At 38.4% G+C, this 23555-nt stretch overlaps 1 protein-coding gene across 24 annotated transcripts in view; it reads right to left on the bottom strand.

Moving 5' to 3' along the window:
• Positions 1–1735: 1735 nt before the first annotated feature.
• The window catches only part of TRIP12 (thyroid hormone receptor interactor 12), a 122191-nt gene continuing 100371 nt past the window's right edge, over positions 1736–23555 (bottom strand). For all 24 annotated transcript variants that reach the window (XM_081142983.1, XM_081142971.1, XM_081142973.1 and 21 more), the window contains 12 exons: positions 22881–23032; positions 22059–22201; positions 20858–21014; positions 19548–19646; positions 13242–13356; positions 12796–12950; positions 11693–11857; positions 8223–8387; positions 6658–6771; positions 5011–5105; positions 4426–4529; positions 1736–3109 (listed from right to left, as the gene is read on the bottom strand). In XM_081142983.1, the coding sequence (XP_080999109.1) occupies positions 2913–3109; positions 4426–4529; positions 5011–5105; positions 6658–6771; positions 8223–8387; positions 11693–11857; positions 12796–12950; positions 13242–13356; positions 19548–19646; positions 20858–21014; positions 22059–22201; positions 22881–23032 (1661 nt within the window). In that variant the 3' untranslated portion in view covers positions 1736–2912. The remainder of the gene's footprint in view (positions 3110–4425; positions 4530–5010; positions 5106–6657; positions 6772–8222; positions 8388–11692; positions 11858–12795; positions 12951–13241; positions 13357–19547; positions 19647–20857; positions 21015–22058; positions 22202–22880; positions 23033–23555) is intronic.

Below are 23555 nucleotides of genomic sequence, written 5' to 3'. Positions count from 1 at the left end.
CTGGGGCTCAGTCCCTCAGCCTTAGGGCCTTTATGCACAGGGTGCCCTAGGGAAGCTCAGGAGGTGACTGGTCACAGCCTTCTCGTGTTATGTACTGAAGTCGTGTCCAACACAGAAAAGAGGGGCCTTGGGTACTACCTTCCTTATCACTGCCAAGGTGAGAGGAAGTTCTCCATCACCATCAACATAGGGAACCCGAGCTGAGGAACAGGAGAGAAATCTGTATCCTTGGGAGTGGCTGTGTGAACCGTTTCTGCTGAATTAGGCTAAGGCATCTAGAACTTTCTCCATGTCTGTCCCCGAATAGACTACCTAGAGCTTACAATTCACTTTGGGGGGAAGGGGGCAGGCTCTGGGAGGAGGGGATTACATGTAACTGCCTCTCCCTTCTTAAAAATAAAAAATAGTTAAAAATATGTTCTCATGTACAAAGCAGAGCAAACCAGTAACTGGAACGACACCACCACATACTCGGCGTTAGCCAACATCTGACTCCGCTTCAGCAAAATGAAAGGGCAACAGAATCTCCACTCACTACCCAACGGTCTCGGTGTGTAAAGCATACCTGAAATTAGTGCCTGTTGATAGGATTACTAAGAAACTCAATTTAAGGCATAAAAGGAGTAACAGCAAATGAAGTATAATACCTTTTTCCTACGATGCAATAATAAGGCCTCTGCTGAGTGAGATTGCTTTACAACAGGAGAGTCTTCCTGCCCCTCACTAACCCAGGGTTGCTGGGGAAGGTGTAGGCTGAAGACTGAAGTGTTTCAACAGGTAATTACTGACTCTGAAACACCCAAGCGCCAAAACTGGATTCAAAACCATCCTAGGTACTCGTTAGATGGTGAAATCAATGAGGTCAAATCTGCCAGGGCCACAACATGGGTAAAATGTCAAATATAGATATTTCAATAGGAAATATTACTTTGTTTATACACGTGTTTAAATTTTAACACTAGAACCCTGTAAAAAAAATGAGGAACAAAATGCCATGTTCACACAGAAATCTTTGTGCTTGGTTTGTAAAAAGTTGTCAGACAGTTGATAACCAATAGGTTTGTTCTTTAGCACTAACTCTGCTGGATTAACGGGCTTAGCTCCTATGCTGTCAGGCCTGCAGAACTGTGAGCCCTTCCTCCACTTCAAGGAACAGCCGCTCTCGCCTATCAGACCCTCTGCAGGGACCAGGGAGACAGCCCCCCGAGCTCTTCTTACAGCTCCTCACACTTCATAGAGGTCACTGCCCAAGTCCACTGTGAAGGATGCGCCACATGCGGCCAAGCACCCACTGTGGGGATGCTCCACATAAGGCCATTTAAGTGGAAAATGACAAAGTCATCGGAATAAAACAAGCCACTCAGTTTCTTTTGGTGGTGGGATGGGGAACGTAGGGGTTTCTACATCAATTAAATAAGACTCTGGAAGAGTCAGTAAAAAAAAAGAAAATCGATTTCTCAAAGTTCAATAAAAGAAACAATGAGCTCAACACTCATTTTCAAAAACACTGAATTACGGAAATTCAAATTTATGCAACAGGCTTAATTTTGAACCTTCGGAAGGAAGGCATCTCCTCCCATTTTCTCTCCACATTTTATGTTCTACAAGTTGCTGTTATAAATTCTTTGAATAGCGCAATCAGCCATGAAGCGGAATCATGGAGATGTAACAATTTACTTCATAGAAATACATCTACACACGTTATGCATACAGCACAGAACTATAAACAAAAAGGTGAAGCAAACATTATTTATTTTCAGGTAGAAACATTAGCCTGGTGGATTATTGCAGATTTGAGAAATCAGCACACAGAACTACTGGACAGAGCATTGCTTACAGGTGCTTCCATCTGTGTGGAGACAAAGGCTGAACTGTTTGTCCCAAGTTAGCACTGGGAGGAGGGAGAGAGGAAAGTGGAAGAAAGAAGACTATGAACAGAAACTTAAAATAAGAACATGGGAGGAAAAAAAAATATTTTACTCCAACAGGGAATGAAAACTGTTCGTTTTCTTTAAAACTTTACATCAATTCAAAATGTCCTGGCAATAGAATAATACATACCAGCCAGCCCAAGTTGCAGACTTTGTCACCCACACAAGAGAAATGAATGGATGAGCTTTCCTTGCCTCTGCTCCAGGGGCTACTGCTGCTGGAATCACCATGTAAACATTCATAATGTGTCACTGGTAGAAAGCCAGTAATACCCTACAACTATGTTAAAACTAAGCTCTAAGAAAGGTCCACCCAGTTACAAAGGCTGGATTATATTGACAGTATACGTCAATTCACTGACTTTTAAATTATATCTTAATTTGAGAGAACATGGAAAAACAAAAGCCCATGGCTAATGAAAATGTAACAACTGAATGTCAGATCCAAAAACCTGTGTGAACTGCACAGACAATACATGAATGGGAGAGAAAATTAGAGGGATGTGAAAAGCACACAGAGCTAAACTACTAAACTGTATTTGTCAAATACGTGTGAGCTTTAACTTCTGTACTTATGTACAAGAGTGGTCTTCGGAGGAACATAACTGCAGACTTAGCTGGATGGATACACACAGCCCGGAATTAAACTGCACAGCGACATTTATTGTTTCAGCCTGGAAAACATCCCTTTCAATTTCACACAGCAAAGCAAGTTAAAAACTTCACTCATCAAATAAATGATAATTTAAACAAGAACTTGCTAAAGAAACCTCATCACAACAACAGTTTAGGGCCTGATCACTTTAAGTCCATGGGGCCATTAATGAATTTCAACCAAGTGTCTCTTTTATAATCTGCAAGCCGTTTTTCCTACAACAAGAAGGCGTAACATGTTTCCTTGACTCAGGTGATACATTAGAAAAGAAATCATGATTTTTTTTCTTTTGCTGTAACAGGCAGACACTGCAATTCTCGGTGTAATCAGGAAAGGTGGAATGACTGCTGCCCTTCTCTTGCTGCTATCAACAGTTTTTCCCGCATTATCTCAAGGCTCGAATAGTCCGGCAACTTAAGATAGTTCACACAAGTCATTACGGAGGGCAAGAAGTCATCTGGGTTTTCTGTTGATTCGAATGTCTTCCGGACAATTGTCAAGGGTGGGTTCAAACTCCGGAAGCCTGATTCAGAAGGAAGGAAGAGAGACCGAGGACTCAGTAAGCGTACAGGATGCACACAGCTAGCTCACTGAACACTTTCTTAGCCAAGAGGAGCCAAGTTGGAATGACAGGTGTGCCTTTTTTATGCTACTACTATTAGAAAACGTTACTGCTTTGCTGTACAATACAGGGGGTCCCAAAAACATGTATACACACTTTAACAGCTGATAACTCAATTGATGTTTCTGTCTTTTCAGGCAGACTAAGCTTTGAACAAAGGAAATTCATCCTAAAATACTACCGGAAGTTTGAAAATGCAGTTGAAGTACAAACACTGCCTTTATAATTACTCGAAGTGTGTATATACTGGGTGTCTCCCAAAAATGTATACACACTTTAACAGCTGATACCTCACTTAATTTTCACTCCTTTTCAGATTTAACTGATTTGAAATAATGGGTGAAACCAGACTAAGTATTGAACAAAGAAAATTTATCCACTAGACTTTTTATGGGGATACATAAAAGATAAAGTTTAGGGTACAAAACTGGCAACAGCTGACAAACTGAGGGTACACAAATATCAAACAAAACGATTCTTATTGTTTGCAATTCCATTGCTTCCCATTATCAGCAGTGCCTGGATCAGAGAGGTCATCAGTTTGAAAATAGGTGTTGACAAAAAAATTTTTTAAATTTCTGTGGATTCTTTTAAATTTTGAAAATGAACTATATGTTAATAAACACTGACTTTATAAATCAAAGTGTGTATACACTTTTTGGGACACCTTGTATTTCCACACGCATGAGGTACTATTTCTTTCTTGGAAATTAAATCTACACATTCAATATACATTTAGTGCATGGAACGTGGTATTTACCATAAAAAGTCACTGTATAACACGGAGGCCAACAGTTCCTTATGTCTTCTGACTTTTAAAATAGAGGACCAATTCATACCTATTATGAGTATATTAGGACTCATCTTTGAAAAAAAAAAAAAAATCACACTTTGAAATGCCTTCTCATCTAAGAGATCATAATGCACGAATGTCTAAGAATTTGATTATATTGTATTAGTAATCCTACTTCAGTGTGTTTAAGACAGTCAATCCCTGTGAATTTCCCTGCTAGTAATATCTCTTAATGAATTACCCAACAAATCAAAAGCTGAGAAACATTACCATACTGGAATATCTACGAGGCACTGTAAATCAAATAGAGTACCCTGTTATTGGTAGAGAAGTTCACACACACACACACACACACACACACACACACACACACACACACACAGCTGTAGCTAGGATCAAGGTCAGGCATCAACAGTGTACCCACCTCCAACAGGCAATCTCGGGCTACCTGTCACAAACTGGAGAAATAACCTCTGCTGCTCATTATCAAAACTACTGAGAATCTCAAACAAAAACTTCACAGCCCGACTGCAACAAAAATACAGAAATAAATATTATTTCATCATATTAAAATAGTTTTGAATCACACCACACTGCCAACTCTTACAATTAGCTAGTTAAGTATGACTACATATGAATTCACATTACAATGAACTCTGACATCAAATTTGCTTCTGTTGGTATAGCTAGAATTCAAGCGGAATGATTACTGTTGTAATAACTAAGACTTGTGTGGGATTGCTCAGGTATTTGTTTTACTATATATAAAAATGAATGATGGGTCTCCCCCTTCTTCCCCTTCCCTGCCCATTTTCACAGAAATACTTGAAAAAGAAGCCTTTGGGCTCTAAAGTGGCAGTCTTGAGAGAATTAAGGCCAAAATATCAGAAAACCTCCTTGAATATGTAGACAAATTTAAAAATCCCTTTTTATTGTTTATGAAATATACATACATGGACTACCAAATTCTAGACTATCAACTGGAAACCTGGCCGATCCCAGCACGCACCTGTCGTGAGTATAACCGTGATCTGGCCTGCAGCACTCCATCAGTATCTTTGTATCCCAGGTGTCTGCTTTACTGCCACACAGGAGCTGATCCAGCTGTGCATTTACATAAGGGTAAAGAATTACTAAGATAATAGCTGTAGAACAGAGTGGAGTACACACATCGTCTGTTTCCTATACCCTGGCATAAAGGTCTGCATGTATCAAGTAAGAGTATCATTTTTGAATTGAAGACTTCTGCTTAGGACCTCTATATATTGTGCTCTTCTAATGCCTTTACAGATTCAGTCTCCTCTTCAGTTGCACATAATAGGTACTCTGCTCACTTGTAGGGACTAGGTTCTAGAGTAGCCTTTAATCTCAAACAAAACATCTGAGACAAACCCCTGATTTCGGTTTTCCTAACTCTTCTCACTTCTTTAGAAGCTCTAAAAATGATAATCTACTTCTAACCAAGGTTTTTAGAAATCCTGGCTTTTGGAATCACAAGGGAACTCAGTAAAGGAAGCCAGGAGCTGGACTGAGCTGGACTGAGCTGGGGAGGAGGTTGAAGTGAGACAGAGCAAATGGGCAGTTTTTCAAGTTTTGTGAAGAGGCACATCTATGCTATACAGTTGTTTAGGGCTATATGGAGACCCACCGGGACATTATAGACTCATGTTAGAAAGCAAGAAATGCCTTTGTGTCCTTAGAAAATCTACCAACAGTTTCAAATCAAACCATCCTTTCTCTAGTTTAACTGCTCATCTGGGGAATGACTATGTACTTTTGAGAAAGTACAATTCAGAGCATATGAAATTTAATATCTACTACATGTCACTCACTGTCAGGTACTTCATGTACACTGTTCAGTGAGGCAGAGATTATCCCAATTTTATAGACGAGGCAGCCAGATGAGGTACAATTACTTGGAAATGGTCACACAGCTAAGTAGTGGGGACCAGGATTCAATTCTAGGAGCAACACTTGCTGCTTTCAATTCCAGATGACACTTAGTGCCTTAAAGTACCACTGACGCCACATGCTTCAATAATTAGCAAACCAAAGTGGGCACAAAAATAACAATTGAGATTAAAATGCTAAGTTATTCAAAAATTTCCAGATTCAGCAGCAGTAAACATGTATTCTAAAGCTAGTATTTAAAAAAAAAAAAGAAAAAAAAAAAAAGGTTTCCAAACTGGGGAAACCTAATACCTTCTAGACATTTCATATAGTTTCTTGAGACTCTTGTTGCACTTTAAGGTGGCTAGAAAACCTTTCATTACTCTGGACCCTTGGCTCTCCCTGTCAACCACACTAGTACAGAAACCTAAGTCCCAATCCACAAGCATTGGGGTGTTAGTTAACAATGATGCTATGCTTCTCAATCACACAGGGACCCCATTCCTCCACATTCAATATTTATATTTAATACTTATATAGTTCATTTACCTTATTTATACAGTATAAAACACTATATTGGATATTTAATATTCTTCCTTGCTCAGGAAATGATCTTACTTTTCCCAAAGATCCACACTTTGCTCCCAACGCCCCCTTTTTGTTTGTAACAATGGAGTCTTTGACTAATAGCACAGAGATACCCCACTAAGATAATTACAGGCACAGAACTAGAAATGAACATTTCTTTCAGATATAAGCTACTCACTTCTTCTGGGTAGAAGTACTGAAGATGACTGAGTGGGAAGACAGACTCGAATCCATCTCTGAATGAATCAAACTGCCTGGAAACACCTTCATTCAGTGCCCAGAATATAACCAGCTGCAAGAGAGAACAATATTTCACAAACTGTGACAAGGTTTCAAATCTCTTTCTGTGACAAAGTACAGTGACACATGACTTTAAAAAAAAAGGTAAGTTTTTAAGTCCTTAAAGTATCTCCAAGAGAACTGCATAAGTAAAAGATTAGTCAGGTCAACTTCAAATTTGGGGCCTCGCCAGGAAGAAAATATATCATTTATATAAAATCCCTCTAAGTATACAGTTATAAATTACCTTACCAGATGAGAATTTCCCAAGGGGACAAAATGTTATCGAGAACTAAAGATAATGCTTCAAGAGTCACAATTACCAATGGTTGTTTTTAATGTGAAATTTTCAGTTCTATATCCTGTTAAGTTCTTAGAACCCAGCCCTTCCACAGTGTGCGCCTCCACTTAGGAAAAGGCACACTCGGGAAATGCAGTCACATGAAACTGAAGTGTAACAAAAAGCATCTGTCATCGGTCCAACATTATCTAGTTATAAATCACTTTGGCTAACCCATTTGGTTCAGAAAAAGATATTTTCAGATAAAAAGAAAAGCATTACTGTAAATTATTTTCAGAGAACCTTACTCTGGATGTTAACTCTTCATTTAATAGTAAACTGAAAGAAAAGCAGCAGGTAGTGTAAGAAGACAGTCCTATTGAGTATTTATGAATTACTTATGAGTCCCATAAATGTTAGGTAGATTAAATAGGATCTAAGGTCTTCTACCATGTTTTCTCTCTCTCAAACTGATGAAAAAATCATAGCTACAATTTTTCAGAGGTTCTATCTAAAATCCAAGTTGGTGGAAATGTTAGGTTTAGGTAGAGGTAATACTCCATCTTGAATGCAATGCTTTTTCCACTCAATGTCTGGAAAAACCAAAAGATATTTTCAAAAAGTAGTAATAAAGCTCTACATAGGTTGTAATTTAAAATACAACTTGTGTTCAATATAAAATTATTTTTCCTTAATTTAGCAAATATAGTCAAGGACCATGAATTAGTAATTTGAAAAGCCTCATCAAACCCATAAACGTGTGTGTGAGAGTGTGTGTGTGTGTGTATTTTACAGGCAATTCTTATTTGCTTTGATAGAAAGACAGAAATGCAAGTTAGTAAGATCACAAGGAATGGCTCCTTTTCACCGATTTCTTCTCAACTGTGATGAAATGTGAAATGTGATCTTATCAGATAGTATTTAAGCTTGAGAATAGCAAACTCAAGATTGTATAAGGCATTATGAAATATCCAACATGTCCTCATAGAGCAAATAGAAGCTAAGGCTGAAAAAGTCAACTTCGTGCAGTGAACCCACAGGTTGAAGGCCTCAAGCCAGTACGTGCAGGCAGCTAGCTGCCACCTCGCGCTTCACTGGACTGGTCCCTTCCGAGCAGTACCCACAAGCAAAGGTCTGCATGACCACACATGGCCTTCTCGCCAAAGGACGCCGTGATTACATACTCTTAGATACTCTTCCAGATTATGGATAGTGACGGGTATATCCTTTCCTCCTTTCTTCAGTTCGATGTTGGGAAACCCTGGCAGAGTGAAATCCAACCCCAGATCTTCAACTGAGCAGCCATTCATAGTCAGGGTTTCCAATGCATATCGTAGACTCTCTTTGGTCTAAACGAAAGGGAGGGGGATTATCAAGCGCAGTCATTCACTCAATTATGTTTTTGTGTTTATAAAAGATATGCTAACAAATTTTATGGGCTCTTTTAGCTCTTAGCCTATTTTTTTCTTACTTTGTCATAATCTATACATGAACAAGTCACCAAAATCACAAAGGAATCAAACACTTCAAATATAACTATCTTTATATGAGAAACAAGATTGTGAGTGTTCCTCCATAACGAGATGTTTGCTACTCAATTTGATCATATTCAAATCAGATTTCACAGAAAGCCCCTGATAACTTGCATAATGGACAACCTAAGAGTGTGGGCTCTGGACCGGCCGGGCGTGGCTCAGCTGTTGAGCATGGAACTGGGATCCAGGCGATTGGGGTTCCATTCCCGGTCAGGGCACATGCCCAGGTTGTGGGCTCGATCAATGACTCTCTCATCATTGATGTTTCTCTCTCTCTCTCTCCCTCTCTGAAGTCAATAAAGATATATTAAAAAAAAAAAAAAAAAGTGTGAGCTCTGGGGCAGACAAACTTTTCATAAATTCTTGGATAATCTTAATGAATTCAGTATATGTATATAGCCAATACTGAGTAATACAATACAGTTAGGAAATGAGAAATACAAATAATAAGTACAAATAATGCACTATCTGGTAACAGCAACAAAGTGTTTTTCTATGCAAAGTCCAAGTCCAGAGAATGCCCTGCAGATTCTTCATTCAGGCCTAGAATAACAAATATCTATTCATACAACAGCACTACACTGAAAAGATCCAACAAAGAGAAGTCAAGTCATATGCTAAAAACAAATATTGAAAACAATTTATATCATTCATTTTTTAATAAAAAAAATTTTTAAAAATGTTTTATCGATTTCAGGGAGAGGATGGAAGAGGGAGAGAGAGAGAGAAACAGCAATAATGAGAGTCATTGATCGGCTGCCTCCTGCACGCCCTCTACTGGGGGTCAAACCTGCAACCCGGGCATGTGCACAACCAGGAATTGAAGCGTGATCTCCTGGTTCATAGGTCAATGCTCAACCACTGAGCCACACTGGTCAGGCTAATTCACTTTTTTAAAGGCTTAAAATTACAGAAGATTATATGGTTGTATTTTATAAAAATATAAAATATTTGTTTTTTATTAAGCATGAAAGACCAACATACCTAATGGCAAATCCTATCTGTAAACGAAAGTATCCAGTACAGGAGAAAGAAGGCAAATGGGTTTATGGATTGGATATGCCTCCCTAAAACAGGTTAATGATTAAATAATTTTTAAGTCCTTTTTAAAAGAGGAAACCGAAAGCTGCTTACGATTCTTGATAATTCAAAACATAGCGGGTGGCAGCAGTATTTAAGATTAAGGTAACTGCCCAGCTGACGTGGCTCAGTGGTTGAGCATCAACCTATGATCCAGAAGGATCATCGTTCGATTCCCAGTCTGGGCACATGCCAGGTTTTCACACTTGATCCCCAGCAGGGGCGTGCAGGAGGCAGCCAATCAATGACTCTCATCATTCAATTCATGTTTCTCTTTCTCCCCCTTTTCCTTCCTCTCTCTCTGAAATAAATATATATATATTTTTAAAAGATTAAAGTAACTTGGTTGTTGAGGATTACGTGCACTTGTACTTCTCAGCAAAAACTCATGTTTCTGTCTCAGTGTCAGGTGCATCATTTGATGACACCAAAAAAAAAAAGGCTTTTCATTCTGCATCTGAAACATTCTTCAGCCAAAGACTAACAATGATCATTCTGAAGCGCTGTTTTAATGTCCTCCTACTAAAAAGCTCTCTACACTGCTCCCCCCCCATTACAGATCAAGGAAATCACTGCTATGCTAATGGGAAGACACTTTTCCCACAGCTACTTCAATAACTTATTTGTAAAGGTTTTCATCACAAACTGCTATCACCAATAGGTATCTGGAATGTACAACATATCCTTGAGATGTTTAAAAGAGAGAAAAAAATCTCAAAATATCTGAAGAAGAGAATGCAGTGGAGACATGGACATGTAACAATTTGCAAGTCTGAGACTGCAGGCTCCAAACCGGCAGCCTGGGCTTGAAGTCCACTCTCCCCCACTCTGGGTATGCGACCTTGGGTAGCATGTTACTCAACCTGCCTGCCTAGGGTTTCTCACGTGTAAAACAGGGATAGCAGCAATACCTAAGTCTCACAGGGCTGTTGTGGATTAAATGAATTAATATATGTAAGGCACTTGGAACAGTGCCACGATTTTACTTTCTTTCCTTGCCCCCACCCCCAGCCATTATTTACCTAAAAGATGATCGATCCTAAATAAGATTGTAGTAGTTTAAAACTTACAAAGTTGGTAAGCATAAACTTAACTGGTTCTACAAATCCAGACAACAGATACTGTGTAGAAAATATGGACTTGGACATTTCCCTTAATAAGCTTATTTCTCCAAAATTACCAATTAATATAGGAGTTAAGATTAATTCCCTTATGAATCATCTTCCCTGATAAAAAGGCAGTCTAAAACCCCCACCTGTCTACTGTAAGCTCCTCTCCATTGTATCAAGAAATGTGATGCTTTCTCTCGCTCTACAAAATCTCCATTCTCTATTCCTAATGGTAGCTGATTTAACATTGGTCCATGTTACCTGCCCAATATAAGCTATCTGATTCTATGCCATTTTTAAAATACAACTTTGCCTTTTTCTAATGTCTAGATACAAAACCACTACTAATCTCAGACTGAGTCAAATAATTTTTTAATCTATTGTTAATAAAAAATATAAATCAATGATACAAAACTCAAGATTACCCACAAAACCTAACAGAGAAACTTCAACATGTGTTACCAAAATATAGTGCATGGCCACTATGATCTTTAAAGATATCTTGAGATCTCTAGAAACAAATGGACTGTTCCTAAATTCAGCCACCTTTCTGGAAAAAAAAACACAACTATCTGTCCTAAGAATAGTTTTATTGATACAAATGCTTACTAAAAGAATTCAGTATGATATAGTATCTGCCCAAATACATAACGCAATTATAAAATTTAACAAACAAAAGTCCTTGGTTTCAGTTAGGAGTTTATTTCATTTGCTAATCAAGCCATTTACTCACCAACTCCTGTTATTATAGGTCATCTTACCCACTGTAAAATCATGTTTCAGTTGTGATAAAAAAAATTTAAACTCTTATAAAATAACATATTAATATAAAATAATAACTGGGTCAAATACAAACCACTTAACAAAGACCCCATCTTTCTATAATTAGAAGCTGACCCACTTGACTGTTTGCTCATCTTCTAAGCCTACCTGGGATTTATCCTGTTCAAGTCTTTTCTTCTGTCTGACAATGTCTTCTAGGTGATACACTGATCTGGCTACAGCTGGGTCAATGTCAAACAAATCGTGTGATGTCAGTGAAGTTTCTTGCCGTAGCATCCACTTATAAAAGGGTAAGCCAAGGGGAAGGTCCACCTGAAAGGAAATAAGCAAAATATTTTCACAGTCACAGCTTCTACAATTGCCTCAGTTCTGTAACACTTCAAGAGGTCATTTAAAAAAGTCAAATAATCCCCAGGGGGGAAATGTATTTAGGAATTGTTTCCCTCATTATATAAAACTGTCCCCATTTAAATTCAATCTGGAGCCCTGATACTGTGAAAATTTTAGAATACTTAAGAATCCCATTTAAACAATGACCCTATAAAAGAATTTTTCAATGACTGATATATATAGTCTCCGTAAGGGCTCAATATCAAGAGATGTTTAGAGGAAAGAGGTTAAAAGAACCAACTAATTATCATTAAAAAAAAAAAAAAAAAGGAAAAAAGAAACTTCTAAAATAACTGGTTAACGGCTCACTCTTCAGTTACGGTGAAATTGTAAGCTCATGAATTTGACATCAGATGAAAATGTCTTCTATATACTGAGACAAAGTAGCTCAGAAAATGTGAGAAGAGGAAATGAAGGAAAGTCCAGAAATACTCATACCTCTATGAATACTGATTTTCTTGGGTTATTTTCATTCCAGCTCTCTAGTGGCAATTTACTGCAGTTTAGTTACATACCCAAGCTTTCCTAACTGAATTAAAACTCTGATGTCAAACACTTAAAAAATATATAATTAAAACCACGCCTGATTCTCTGAGCCCCTGCTTCTAACAGAACATGGGCCACAGACTGGCACTTGGGCATCACCTGGGAGCTGCTGTGAAAATATGGACTCTTGGGCCTTGCCCTTGAACTACAGAAATCAGAACTGGCTTTTGTAACAAAATCCCCAAGTAATTCATAGGCACATTAAAGTTTGCGTAGCACCATTTTAAAATACAGCATTAAGCACATGGGAATAGGTACTTTCATAGAACGTAGGCACACACACACACAAATTATAGAAAAGCAAATACACTTACCAATCTGAAATCCATGATAGCCTTGGCCATTAATTTTCCTAAGAAGCGAAATTTCATCTTAACCTTTGCAATATGAGCTGGCTTTGCTGTCCTACCAAAGGGAAGCGCAAATAGGCCCTGGAGGTTTTGAATATACTTGGTCCCTTCTTGGCTTCCTGTAAAAGAGCAAGTCACTGAACTTTAGATGCTCTTTCCCAAAACAAGACAAAACAAAACCTAGTAACTAAGAACATATAAGAAATTCAGTATTCTGCTAGATTATGGAATGACGTCCTCTAGAGCTACAAGGGTGTCCCTTATTTAATAAATGAGAAAACAAAGGCTGAAATAAACTAAAGTGAGAAAGCATGGTCCTCTGCTAGAAGTTAAATATATTTAATGACCCATAAGGGCCCTTTACCTGATCTGAGCAACACAAACTGACAGACTCGCTCGGATTATATTACCTTTTGGGTTGCTAAGAGTTACTTCTTCACCTCTCCAAAGACCCAAATCAGCTCTCTGCAGTTCCTGAGATACAAGTGCATAAAACTCCAGTGTAGGCCCAAGACCTGTACCAACCTACAGAAGAACAAAAGTAGAACAATTTCAAATTTTACAATTTGTGCTGCCCTTTTTTCACTGCTAACCCCTTGGCAATGTGGGTACTAACAGAAACTGTTTATTGGGGTGCAGTAGAGATTATGTGCCCAGCTGTCCTGACTGAATTCCTTCAGTCTTGGTCACCTAGAACAAGAGCTAGCAACCCTTTCTAAGTTCCTGCTCCCTATGGCCCTAACATTGTAATTGTATGGTTTGAGCTTGTATCCTGAGAAAAGTACTTTTGTAGCTATAGATCTTACCCTCAGGGACACTAAGACGGCATGGTCTGCACATGGCTCTCTCCCCCATTCTCTCTTTGGTGAATGGTAATCCTGACACCCGCTCAAATGTCACCTCCTCAGGAGAAGCCCCCTTATCTGCCCAGTTACTTTGCTCCTTTTCTTAGGCTTACGTTTCAGCTACTTAAGTACTTATCTTACACTGTCACCATTTCATTATTTGCCTGTATATCCCACTTGAGGTAACTTCAATTCACATCTGTATCCTCTATAGTGCCTGAGCACACACCAGCCATTTAAGAGAGGTTTTGTTAAATAAACACAAATAGGGGAATGTCTGAACCCATGCCAGCACCCGCTGGGCTAACTTAGCCTCAGAAAGTACACCTTCTCAAGCCCATGGTGCACTGGGATCTCCTGAGAGCAGAATCAACATGCACACGTGGGGGTGGGCACGTCCTGGAGACTCTGATTTAGTAGGTGGGTCTGGTTTCGAGCTGGGCACTGGTATTTTGAAACAAGCTCCAAAGGTAACTATACAGCCTTGAATGGAAACCCTTGCTCCATGAGACACATGAGCCTGGGGCAGTGTTCACAACCCAGTTATTCCTGCATGTTCTATCAAGTGCCTACCAACTCAGACAACAAGCTAGATATGCAGCTAATGACAAGTTAATACTAAAATCTACAGGTTAAATCTAACCACAGTCCTTTCAAGAAGGCTATATTTCATGTATACACTATTTGCAAATAATGAGCATTACTCTACCATTATCACGGTTATTTTTAAAAAGTACCCACACTAGCTTAAAAGATTAGATGCAGTCCACCCGAGGTTTAACTCAACGTTCCGAATAGTGACCTGCTGGGACCTGGTGATGCCTTCCTAATCCACCCCACCCCCTGTTAGTATTCCACAGCAGTGCATGGCATCAGTGTTCAGCCCACACTCCAACCCAAACCTGGGAGCCATCCATGGCTGTTCCACATTCCAAACAATCATTAAATACTATAAGCCCCACCTTCAAAATATATTCTAAACTGTTACTACCAACATCTCCTATTTGGTCTCTGCAACAGCATTCTTGGCATCTCATGGCCTGTTCCCACAGCACGAAGAGAGAGCCTTACAAATCGTAAGTTCGTATCATTCCTCTACACCCTCTGAGGATTCCCATCTCACTCAAAGCAAAAAGCTCAGGATCAAAAAACTGCCCACATGTCCTATGTGGTCCCTCCTCCCATCTGGACTCCTAAGTTTAGCCAGTCACCTACCCGCAGCCAGGACTATCTGCCTCAGGGCCTTTGCTTGCCTGTTCTTTTGCTAGAGACCCTCTTCCCCAGACAGTAATGACTCACCTCTGCTCAAATGGCACCTTAGGCCTCTCTAGCCCTCCCATCACACTCCATCTTACTTTCCTTTCTTTTTCTTCGCCTCAAGGCCTAACACATATGAGTATGGGTGGTGTATCAACCTCTCTAAACTAAAAGGAAAGCTCCATGATGGTAGGGATTTTGTATATTTTGCTCTCCACTGAACCCTGGGCATTGGAGGGGAAAGGAGGGGAAAGAGGTGAGAGCCGCAAAGAATAAAGCTGCAGTACTCCATGGTATCCACCAGATGGTGTTTTAAAGTCAGTCAGCTCTTCCTCCTTTAGCATACTTATCACAGGCTAAGTAAAATTACAGATCAGATCTGTCTATTTCCTTCACCCAAATACTGTTATTTCCATAGGTAGAACAGACAATTTAAAAGGTTAAATGACAAGGGTATTGTCACAGCAAGCCTTAGTGAGGGTGGAAGGACCAGCTCTATCTAGTCTGGGACTTCGCCTCTATCTTGGGCTGGCCCACAGCCCTGCAGATCAACCTGGTCTTCTCAGGGACCTTCACTTTGCTCAGCCACTACTCCACTAAAAAGGTAGGTACTTTGGCGTTGCTTCATTTGTGTTTTTTTACAGGAAGGGAAAGGATAAAGCTCTAGAAACAAAAACAGAGAACAAAAAAATTTGAAAACTTGCCTTACTTAAAACTTTGAGTCTTTCTTTCAAACATATAGTGGCACTTAAGGTGTGACAATAGTCTACGTGTTTACTCAGTCATTCTAACTGTATGGGGAGGTAGCTTTATCTATCATTTCCCTTGCTGAGTTATCCTTGAGCAATCTACATAACTTGCCCAACTTTATATAGCTGGTGGCAACTCCAGGTTCTAACCTTCCACCATCCTGGAAGGCTGGGCCATTTGTAGCCCCAATTCCCGGGGCTTGGGTGAATTTCTAAGTCCAGAGACAGGTTTAGTTCTTCCCTGTCTTACCAATGATCCCTATTCAAGATAGAGCCCATTCTGACCTGACATTTTGGATTGGTTTCCTGTAGAGTTGTTAGAAAGTCTTCTTAATGGCCACCAGCTGCTTTGCGTGGCTGAATGTGATTTACAACCTGAGGTCCTATGCATATGTATAAGAAGTGCTCCTCCCAACCCCCTTTCCCCATAAAATCAGCTCCTGGAATCTCTTCCAGAGTCAATAGGTAAGACCCAATATGTAACATGCAATTTGAACAAGCCACAAGGAATAAGAGAGAAAAGTCATTCCTGGTGAGAGAAAAACATGCTGGTAAAAAAAGGAGAAAGCTTCTTTAAATAAACTAAAGAGACAAGTCACCTAGAACAAAAGTCTTGCAGTTTTATGAATAAGAATTCTGGGCATGTAAACACCTAAAACTGTATCCTCTGAGCAGCAGGCATGATGAGGGTAGATTTTAAAGAAAATCAAATTTCTTATTCTGGCAGTCAAGGCCTCCATTCCATCTCCTCTCCCTCCCATCAGTTCCAGAGCAGTTTCTCCCTTCTGCAACTCCCCACCAAGCAGAATCCTTTGCTCAAGCCACATCCTTTTGTCCCTTAACTCTCCCCTCCCCATTAATGTTTAAATCAAGGGCTTACTTCTCACAGCCTTCCCCCCCACATCCCCGGGACAGTGGTCCTCGTCTGAAAGCCTCATTCACTTGGTACCTATACCGCTCATTTGCCACACCTATTTGTACCTCTGTCCTGGGTCTCCCCAACTACGCTATACTCCTTTGAATGCAGGCACTCTGCACATTGGTTGTATACTCCCCAGTACTACTACTTAAAATTTTAATTTTGATGACTGAATATTCTTAACTTTTCAAGGTCTTAATGAGGAGAAAAATGAATGAAAAATCAAAGTCATGATTAAAATTGCTTGGATAACTACAGATAGTATCCAAATTTATACAGTACTGACCATGAACCAGGCACTATTCTAATGCTTCACACTGTGAACCCAGTCACAACTGCTGAGGCTGTACTATAACCCATATTTGATAAGAAAACTGAGGAGCAGAGTTGTTGGCTATTATAAATAAATAATCAGTATAATGGACGGTTTGAAAATGTTATGCCCATAAGAGTTTCAGAAGTCCAAAAACGCTTACGAAATTAAATGAAAGAGGAAAAAAAGTATTCCCAAGACTCAATACTTCAGTTAAAATATATAGAACAATCATTATTTGATTATGTTGGTGTACTGTCCTGGCTGTTTAAAAGCATCTCAAAAGAAATAAAAGACAAAGTTTAGATAAGAAGCAAAACTTTTTTCACAGAAGACATGACTGTCTACAACATGGGTTAGCAAACTACGGATCTGACCCACTGCTTGTTTTTATATGGTTTGCAAGCTGAGAATGGTTTTTAGAATATTAGATGGTTGAAAATAATCTTGAATAGCATTTTACAATGTGTAAAAATGATATAAACTTCAAATTTCAGTTCCATAAATAAAGTTTTATTGGAACACAGCCATGATAACTCATGTATGTATTGCCTATGGCCACATTCATGCTACAAATGCAAAACTGAGTAGTGGTGAAGATCATGTTGGCCCACAAAGCCTGAAATATTTACTATCTGGCCCTTCACAGAAAAGTTTCCTAAGCCCTGGGTTTATAACAATCCTAAAAGATGTACTAGAAAGTTATTAGAACCTATAATTAAGCTTATCGAGGTTACAAAAAACAGTATCAATATAAAACAAAAATCAACTGTTTCTATGAACAGCAACTGGAAATTGAAATGCAAGAACAGTATCATTTTCAACACCATCAAAAACTGTGATGTATTTGGGGAGAAATTTAACAAAATATGTGCATGAAAGACCTCTAGACTTGTTATAGAGCATACTGAGAAATTAAAGAAGACCTAAGTAAGTGAAAGGCTACACTGTATCATGAATTGAGTCTCAAACTGATTAAGATTCAAAATAATTCCACCCAATCAATACCCTGCGAGACATTTTGTAGACACTGACAACCTGATGCTAAATTTTACACAGAATTACAAGGAATTGAGAATTTAACCAAAACAACTTTGAGAAAGAAAAACAAAGTTGAAAGACTCCCATTACCTGATTTCAGGACTAACTATAAAGCTATAGTAACCCATACAGTAAAGATTAATAAAAAAAGAACAGAAAATCCAGAAATAGATACAGTCATAATCAACTGATTTTCAATGTAGGTGCCATGGTAATTCAACAAAAGTATGGTTTTTTCCAAATAAATGGTGCTTGAAAGGTTGAATAGCCTTATGTTCAGAAAAACAGAAAAAGAACCTCAGCTCTCATTTTACACCACACTTAAAAATTACCTCTAGGCAGATGACAGACCTAAAAATAAGAGCTAAAAACTACAGAACACATGGGGGGGGAGGGGAATCTATGAGACCCATTAGGGAAAACTTTCTTGAGATCCAAAAGCACAAACTAGTAAAAACAACAACTACTAAATGATAAACTAAATTTCATCAAAAGTAAACACGTTTGTTCTTTCAAAGACATTTCATAAGAAAATGAGAAGATAAATCACAGACTGGAAGAAAATACTTGGCAAAACATTTATCTCATAAACACCTTGTATCCAGAATTATAAAGAACTCAACAACTCAATGATAAAATAAAACCCAATGAAAAAGTGGGCAGAGTTCATGGACATTTCTCCCAAGATATATGAATGGTCAATAAGGAATGAAAAGATAAATTAACATCACTATTCATCAGAGAAATGCAAATTAAAAATCCCAGTAAGATACCACTATAAACTCACTAAGTACTGGTGAGTGTGTAAAGCAACTGAAACTCACACAGCACATTATTGGTGGGAACAAAAAAAGAGACAATTACTATGGAGAACAGTTTGGTGTTTTTTTAAACTTAAAATATATTTTACCAAATGCCTTAGCAATTCAACCTTGCAGTACTTACCTGAGAGAAATAAAAACCTATGTCTATCCGAAGACGTGTACACAAATGTTCATAGCAGCATTATTCCTAAGAATCAAAAACTAAAAACACTCAAATGTGCATCAACTGGTGATGAAACATGTTATGGTAAATACACATAGTGAATGGTCTGTTACTATTACTCAGCAATAAAAGGAAACAGACTGAAGGAAGATACTGACTGTGAAGGTGGTCTAAGAGAACGTTTTGTGGTGATGGAACTATGTTCTTTATCTTGATGTGGTAGTGACTGCAGGCTATATCCGTCAACCCTTAAAACTCTACATCTTAAAAGTGTGCATTTATTACATAGAAGTTATATCTCAGTAAACTTGTTTTTTAAAAAAGCAGTTCAAACATTTTGAAAGTTATATTTAATATCCTTTTACTTTATCAACTGAAGATTACAGGAACATTTGTTCTTATGCCAGAAAAAATACTTTTATTATACAGTTTAACCTTGAAAAATGGAGAACTTAGAACAAATCACTCAAGAGAAAATAGAACAAATCTTCATATTTTTGTTAATTCCCAATTGTCTTTTAGAATTTCACAAAACCAAGAAACTCTAATGACATCTTATTAAGGACACAAATCACGCTCGATACTGTCCAGACTCCAAAGCTCACCTCATTTTCGTACTGGATTTCTAGCATGGCCCGTGAGCTGCCAAGATCCTGCATCACAGACTCGGCTTGTTTCAGCAGCTCCTCCCTATTCACAGTGCGCTGCAAAATAAAGTACAACAGTGAGGAGACCAAGTTCACAGTGCACTTTAATAAACAGGCGGCATCTATGGGAGGGCAAATATTCAATTGTTAAAAAATTATTTCTTTTAAAAAGCATACCTCAGAAAAGGTTAAGAAGTAGCCACATTGCTACAAACAGCACCCTGGCATACATGAAGAAAAGCTAGAAGCAAGTGTAAGTTTTATCTGGAGCCCATGGTAAGTTCAGAAAGTTCAAGTTGGAGAAGAAAGGATCTCTGAAACCTTGCCAAACATCAAAGCAATTCAGGGCTATCGCTTCTTAACATCTCCCTGGGTGCACTTATGGGTGGGCGATGAAGAAACGGGAATGGAGAGGACAGGTGAGCTGGGAACCTACTGGCCCTGAGCCTGCAGAGGCCTGACAAGCACTGCGGGAGGCAGCTCCTGAGACTCATGGGGCTGAGGAAGATCTGGTAACATCTCCAAATTCTAGCAGCTCCATCGTTCATGGAACCTTAATGACTCAGATCAAGACAGGAGTCATGAGAGGGTTTCTGGTCTGTTTTTAAGTATGTTTCAGTTTTTCTTTGCTTCTCAGCCCTTCCGCTCCTTTTTCTGTAATCACCAACGGCTCTTAGGAGACTTTTGGGGATAAACGCTTTGAGACTAGAATACGAGCCCTCAGCAAGAAAAAGGCAGAGCAGAGGAGTCATAGTAAAAAGCAGTGTAGTGGCATAAGTGTGGGGCCGGGTTTCAGATGGAACTGGCTCAGAGCTGTGTGTTTTAGGGCCATGAATGTGGAGCCCAGACTAGAAGCACAGGCAGAGGAAGTCACCACCGCAGGGGGCTAACTGATCCATATTCATGAAATATATCAAGGATTTTGTTTCAGTCTCTTCTAACTGGAGTAATTTGCTAAGGGAATGAAACATCTGATTAATTCTACCTACTGCATAAGGGATCAATTATAAAAGGGGGGCTAATTTAAGTTACACATTTGGAAAGGAAGAAAGCCTCAGTGAGAAAAGACAAGATAAAAAAGTTACAAAAACTAAAAGATGAAAATATGGCTAAAAGATGATTAAAACAAAGATAAGCAAAAAGATGACTGTGACTAAGATATGCCTCTAAACCAACAGGCATAATTAGGTGCACCACATTTCTCATTTCCCCATTATTTTGAAAAGCTCAGTTTGATTTATCTTTAACAATTTGGGGGAGAAACTTACTTTTTTTCTATCCAATCTAGGTGCAACTCTGCTATCTTGAGAATCAGACTGGTTGATTTCTGGGTTGGTATCAAGTAATCTCTGCATTGCTCGATCCCGATCAAATGCAGTTACATAAAAAAGCATTTGCCGGGTATCAAAAGGGAAGAAAAATGGGCTGTAAAAAGATGCAATATAAATTTATTATCTGAATTAGAATTAGAAACCATAAAAAACCCTGTATTAGAAACAACTTTTGGTATGACAAAGAGTTACAACTATAAATATAATAAAAATAGTCTAGGCAAAATAATTTTGAAGAATCTTAATTTTGTATGAAATGTAGCCTTTCACTGTGAAATCTGAAATTCAACCATTAAAATTCTATGTCTGAAATCAAGTCTATCCAAGATTGTCTTTAATCTACCCAAAGACCTTTAGGAAATAGAACATGACTAGTGGAAGCTAAAATTTAAAATCTGATCACCACTCATGAGGCTACCAACCCACCCCATTCCACATATATACAAGTCCTGGCTTTACTGGTTCGAGACTTTTCTCTTAGCTCTGGCATGTATAAGTTACTCAAAGATGCAAAAGGCAGCTGCTGTTTTTCAAAGAACAAACCCTGCAGTAACAAGAGGTTCTACTGCCTCTCGATGTATGATTTTGGTTGCTCTTGATGCAGAGCTGCCAAGAGCACTTCCTATGATGACCTGAATGTTCAGTATCTGTTTCTGTCCAATACAGGTAGCCACATGAGCGTATGTGACTAAAAAAACCCCTCGATTTCTAATATTATTTAATTTTAATTAATCCAGATGTAAACAGTCACATGTGGTTCATGGCTACTGTACTGATCAGTACAGCTCTCTAGTCTCTAAGAATGCAGGTCTGGACCCAAGCAGGCTCAGAGAATCACTCAACTCCACCTTTGGAATCTGCCTTATCGTGGCACAGGATTTCAATCTCAGTCAAATATCCTTGTGTACTTTCCTATTCATATAGACTTATACAATCAAATAGATTTAGTACTGGCCCCAGCTTGCCTAGTCTGTTTGGATGCTAAAGCTACATTAGTAAGCAAGCTGTGATCAAATATGACAATGTTACTAAACACATTTAAACAGGTTCACTAAACACTGTTTTTGTAACAATATATATAAAGACCAACACAATGATAACACTCCCAAGGTCACCATTACAGAAGTGATAGTCTTACCAGGTTTTTCCCAGTTCAGTAAGCCATGTTGGGATATTTCCTGTCATGATTACTAAAGGATCTTGAAGCTGCCTGTTTGCTTTTGCTGTCAACTTACTGTTATTAAATTCACTAGTTGGAATAATCTCCTTGCACAATGCATTCTGTAAAATGTTAAAGAAAAGTCTACATGTAATGAAACATTAGAATTATATTCACTATCTCGTCTTTTACGCCCAAACATGTATACAAAGTGGCTAGATTTTACCTGGTTTCCAAAATACAATATACAGCTTCTCACTGTTGTGTCCCAACCCAAATGACAATTTCTACAATGCCATAGCTGAAACACCCAACCCCCACATACCACGAGTACTGGCTCAGTCTTTGATGTGGGAGCTAATGTTTCATGCAAGGCCAACTCGTTCCTTCTTCGTTATGTTATATAAATATCAAAGACCTTATTCCGCATTCACCCAACTCTACTTAATATACACTGTAACTTAGATAAATTAACTTTGGGTTAAATGTACATAAAAGAAATTTTTTTAACTACAATAAAAGTATGTTCAATTTCATGCTGTGGCTTAATTTAATAAATTTACAGCTAGAGAATATTTTACAAGTCTGCCAAGAGAACGAATCCAAAAACTAGGCCAGGAAAAAAAAGGGGAGAAGTTTCTGCTGATGAGTACATCATATTTCACTGGGCCAGGATCCCTACATTTAGCTGAGTCACTATTTCTGTTTCTAGTACAACAGGAAATTCATAAATCACTAGACAGAAACTATGAGATAACACACAATGAATAACACATCATGGAAAACTTCAACAATACTCACATCATACAAGTAATACCAGTATCGACTGATGGCATGTAAAACTCTTAAAAGGAGAATCACATCTAATGATGGGTCTTCAAAAGTTATATTTTCAGGTGGTGTGGGTATGAGGTAAACTTCTAAAGGATTTGATACTGATGGGCACACTCCATCTAGAGGGAAAAGTTCAGTTAAGTGCTGATCAAAGTTAGGCCAAGACAACAGAACCAGTGTCATCTTATGATGCCTAAAATATTACCTACAAGTTAAGATTTAATGCTTGGTATCTTATCAGTAGAATACAGATAGCTTGAACATTTTTTTAAATCTCATACATAACTCATCCAGGCTTATGAAATTTACACTTCCCTTCCCATACCCAAATAAACATTATAAAGAAAAAACACTAACTCATTTGCACTTATACCAGAAATAATAGCTAACAATAAAACAGCCAGAGAGGAGTAAAGACAAAATGTTTGACTCTAAATTCACTGTTATAGAAATTTCCTGTATATTTTAGTTTGGTTATTTAACACAAGGCTTATAGGACATGATAGACTTTGATAGTTTCCAAGCAGGAGTTGTGATTCCACTGTTCTTATATTTCAACAAGTAGCATGAAAATAAAAATAAATAAGTGAGGGATTACCACTGTTGCCATTTGCTTTAACTGAGCAAAGGAATTAAAAATCA

This window comes from Miniopterus schreibersii, assembly GCF_964146895.1.
Source record: "Miniopterus schreibersii genome assembly, chromosome: 7".
In the NCBI taxonomy this organism is placed as follows: domain Eukaryota; kingdom Metazoa; phylum Chordata; class Mammalia; order Chiroptera; family Miniopteridae; genus Miniopterus; species Miniopterus schreibersii.
Note: the sequence above shows the minus strand (reverse complement) of the source record. Positions and strands in the feature narration are given on the sequence as shown.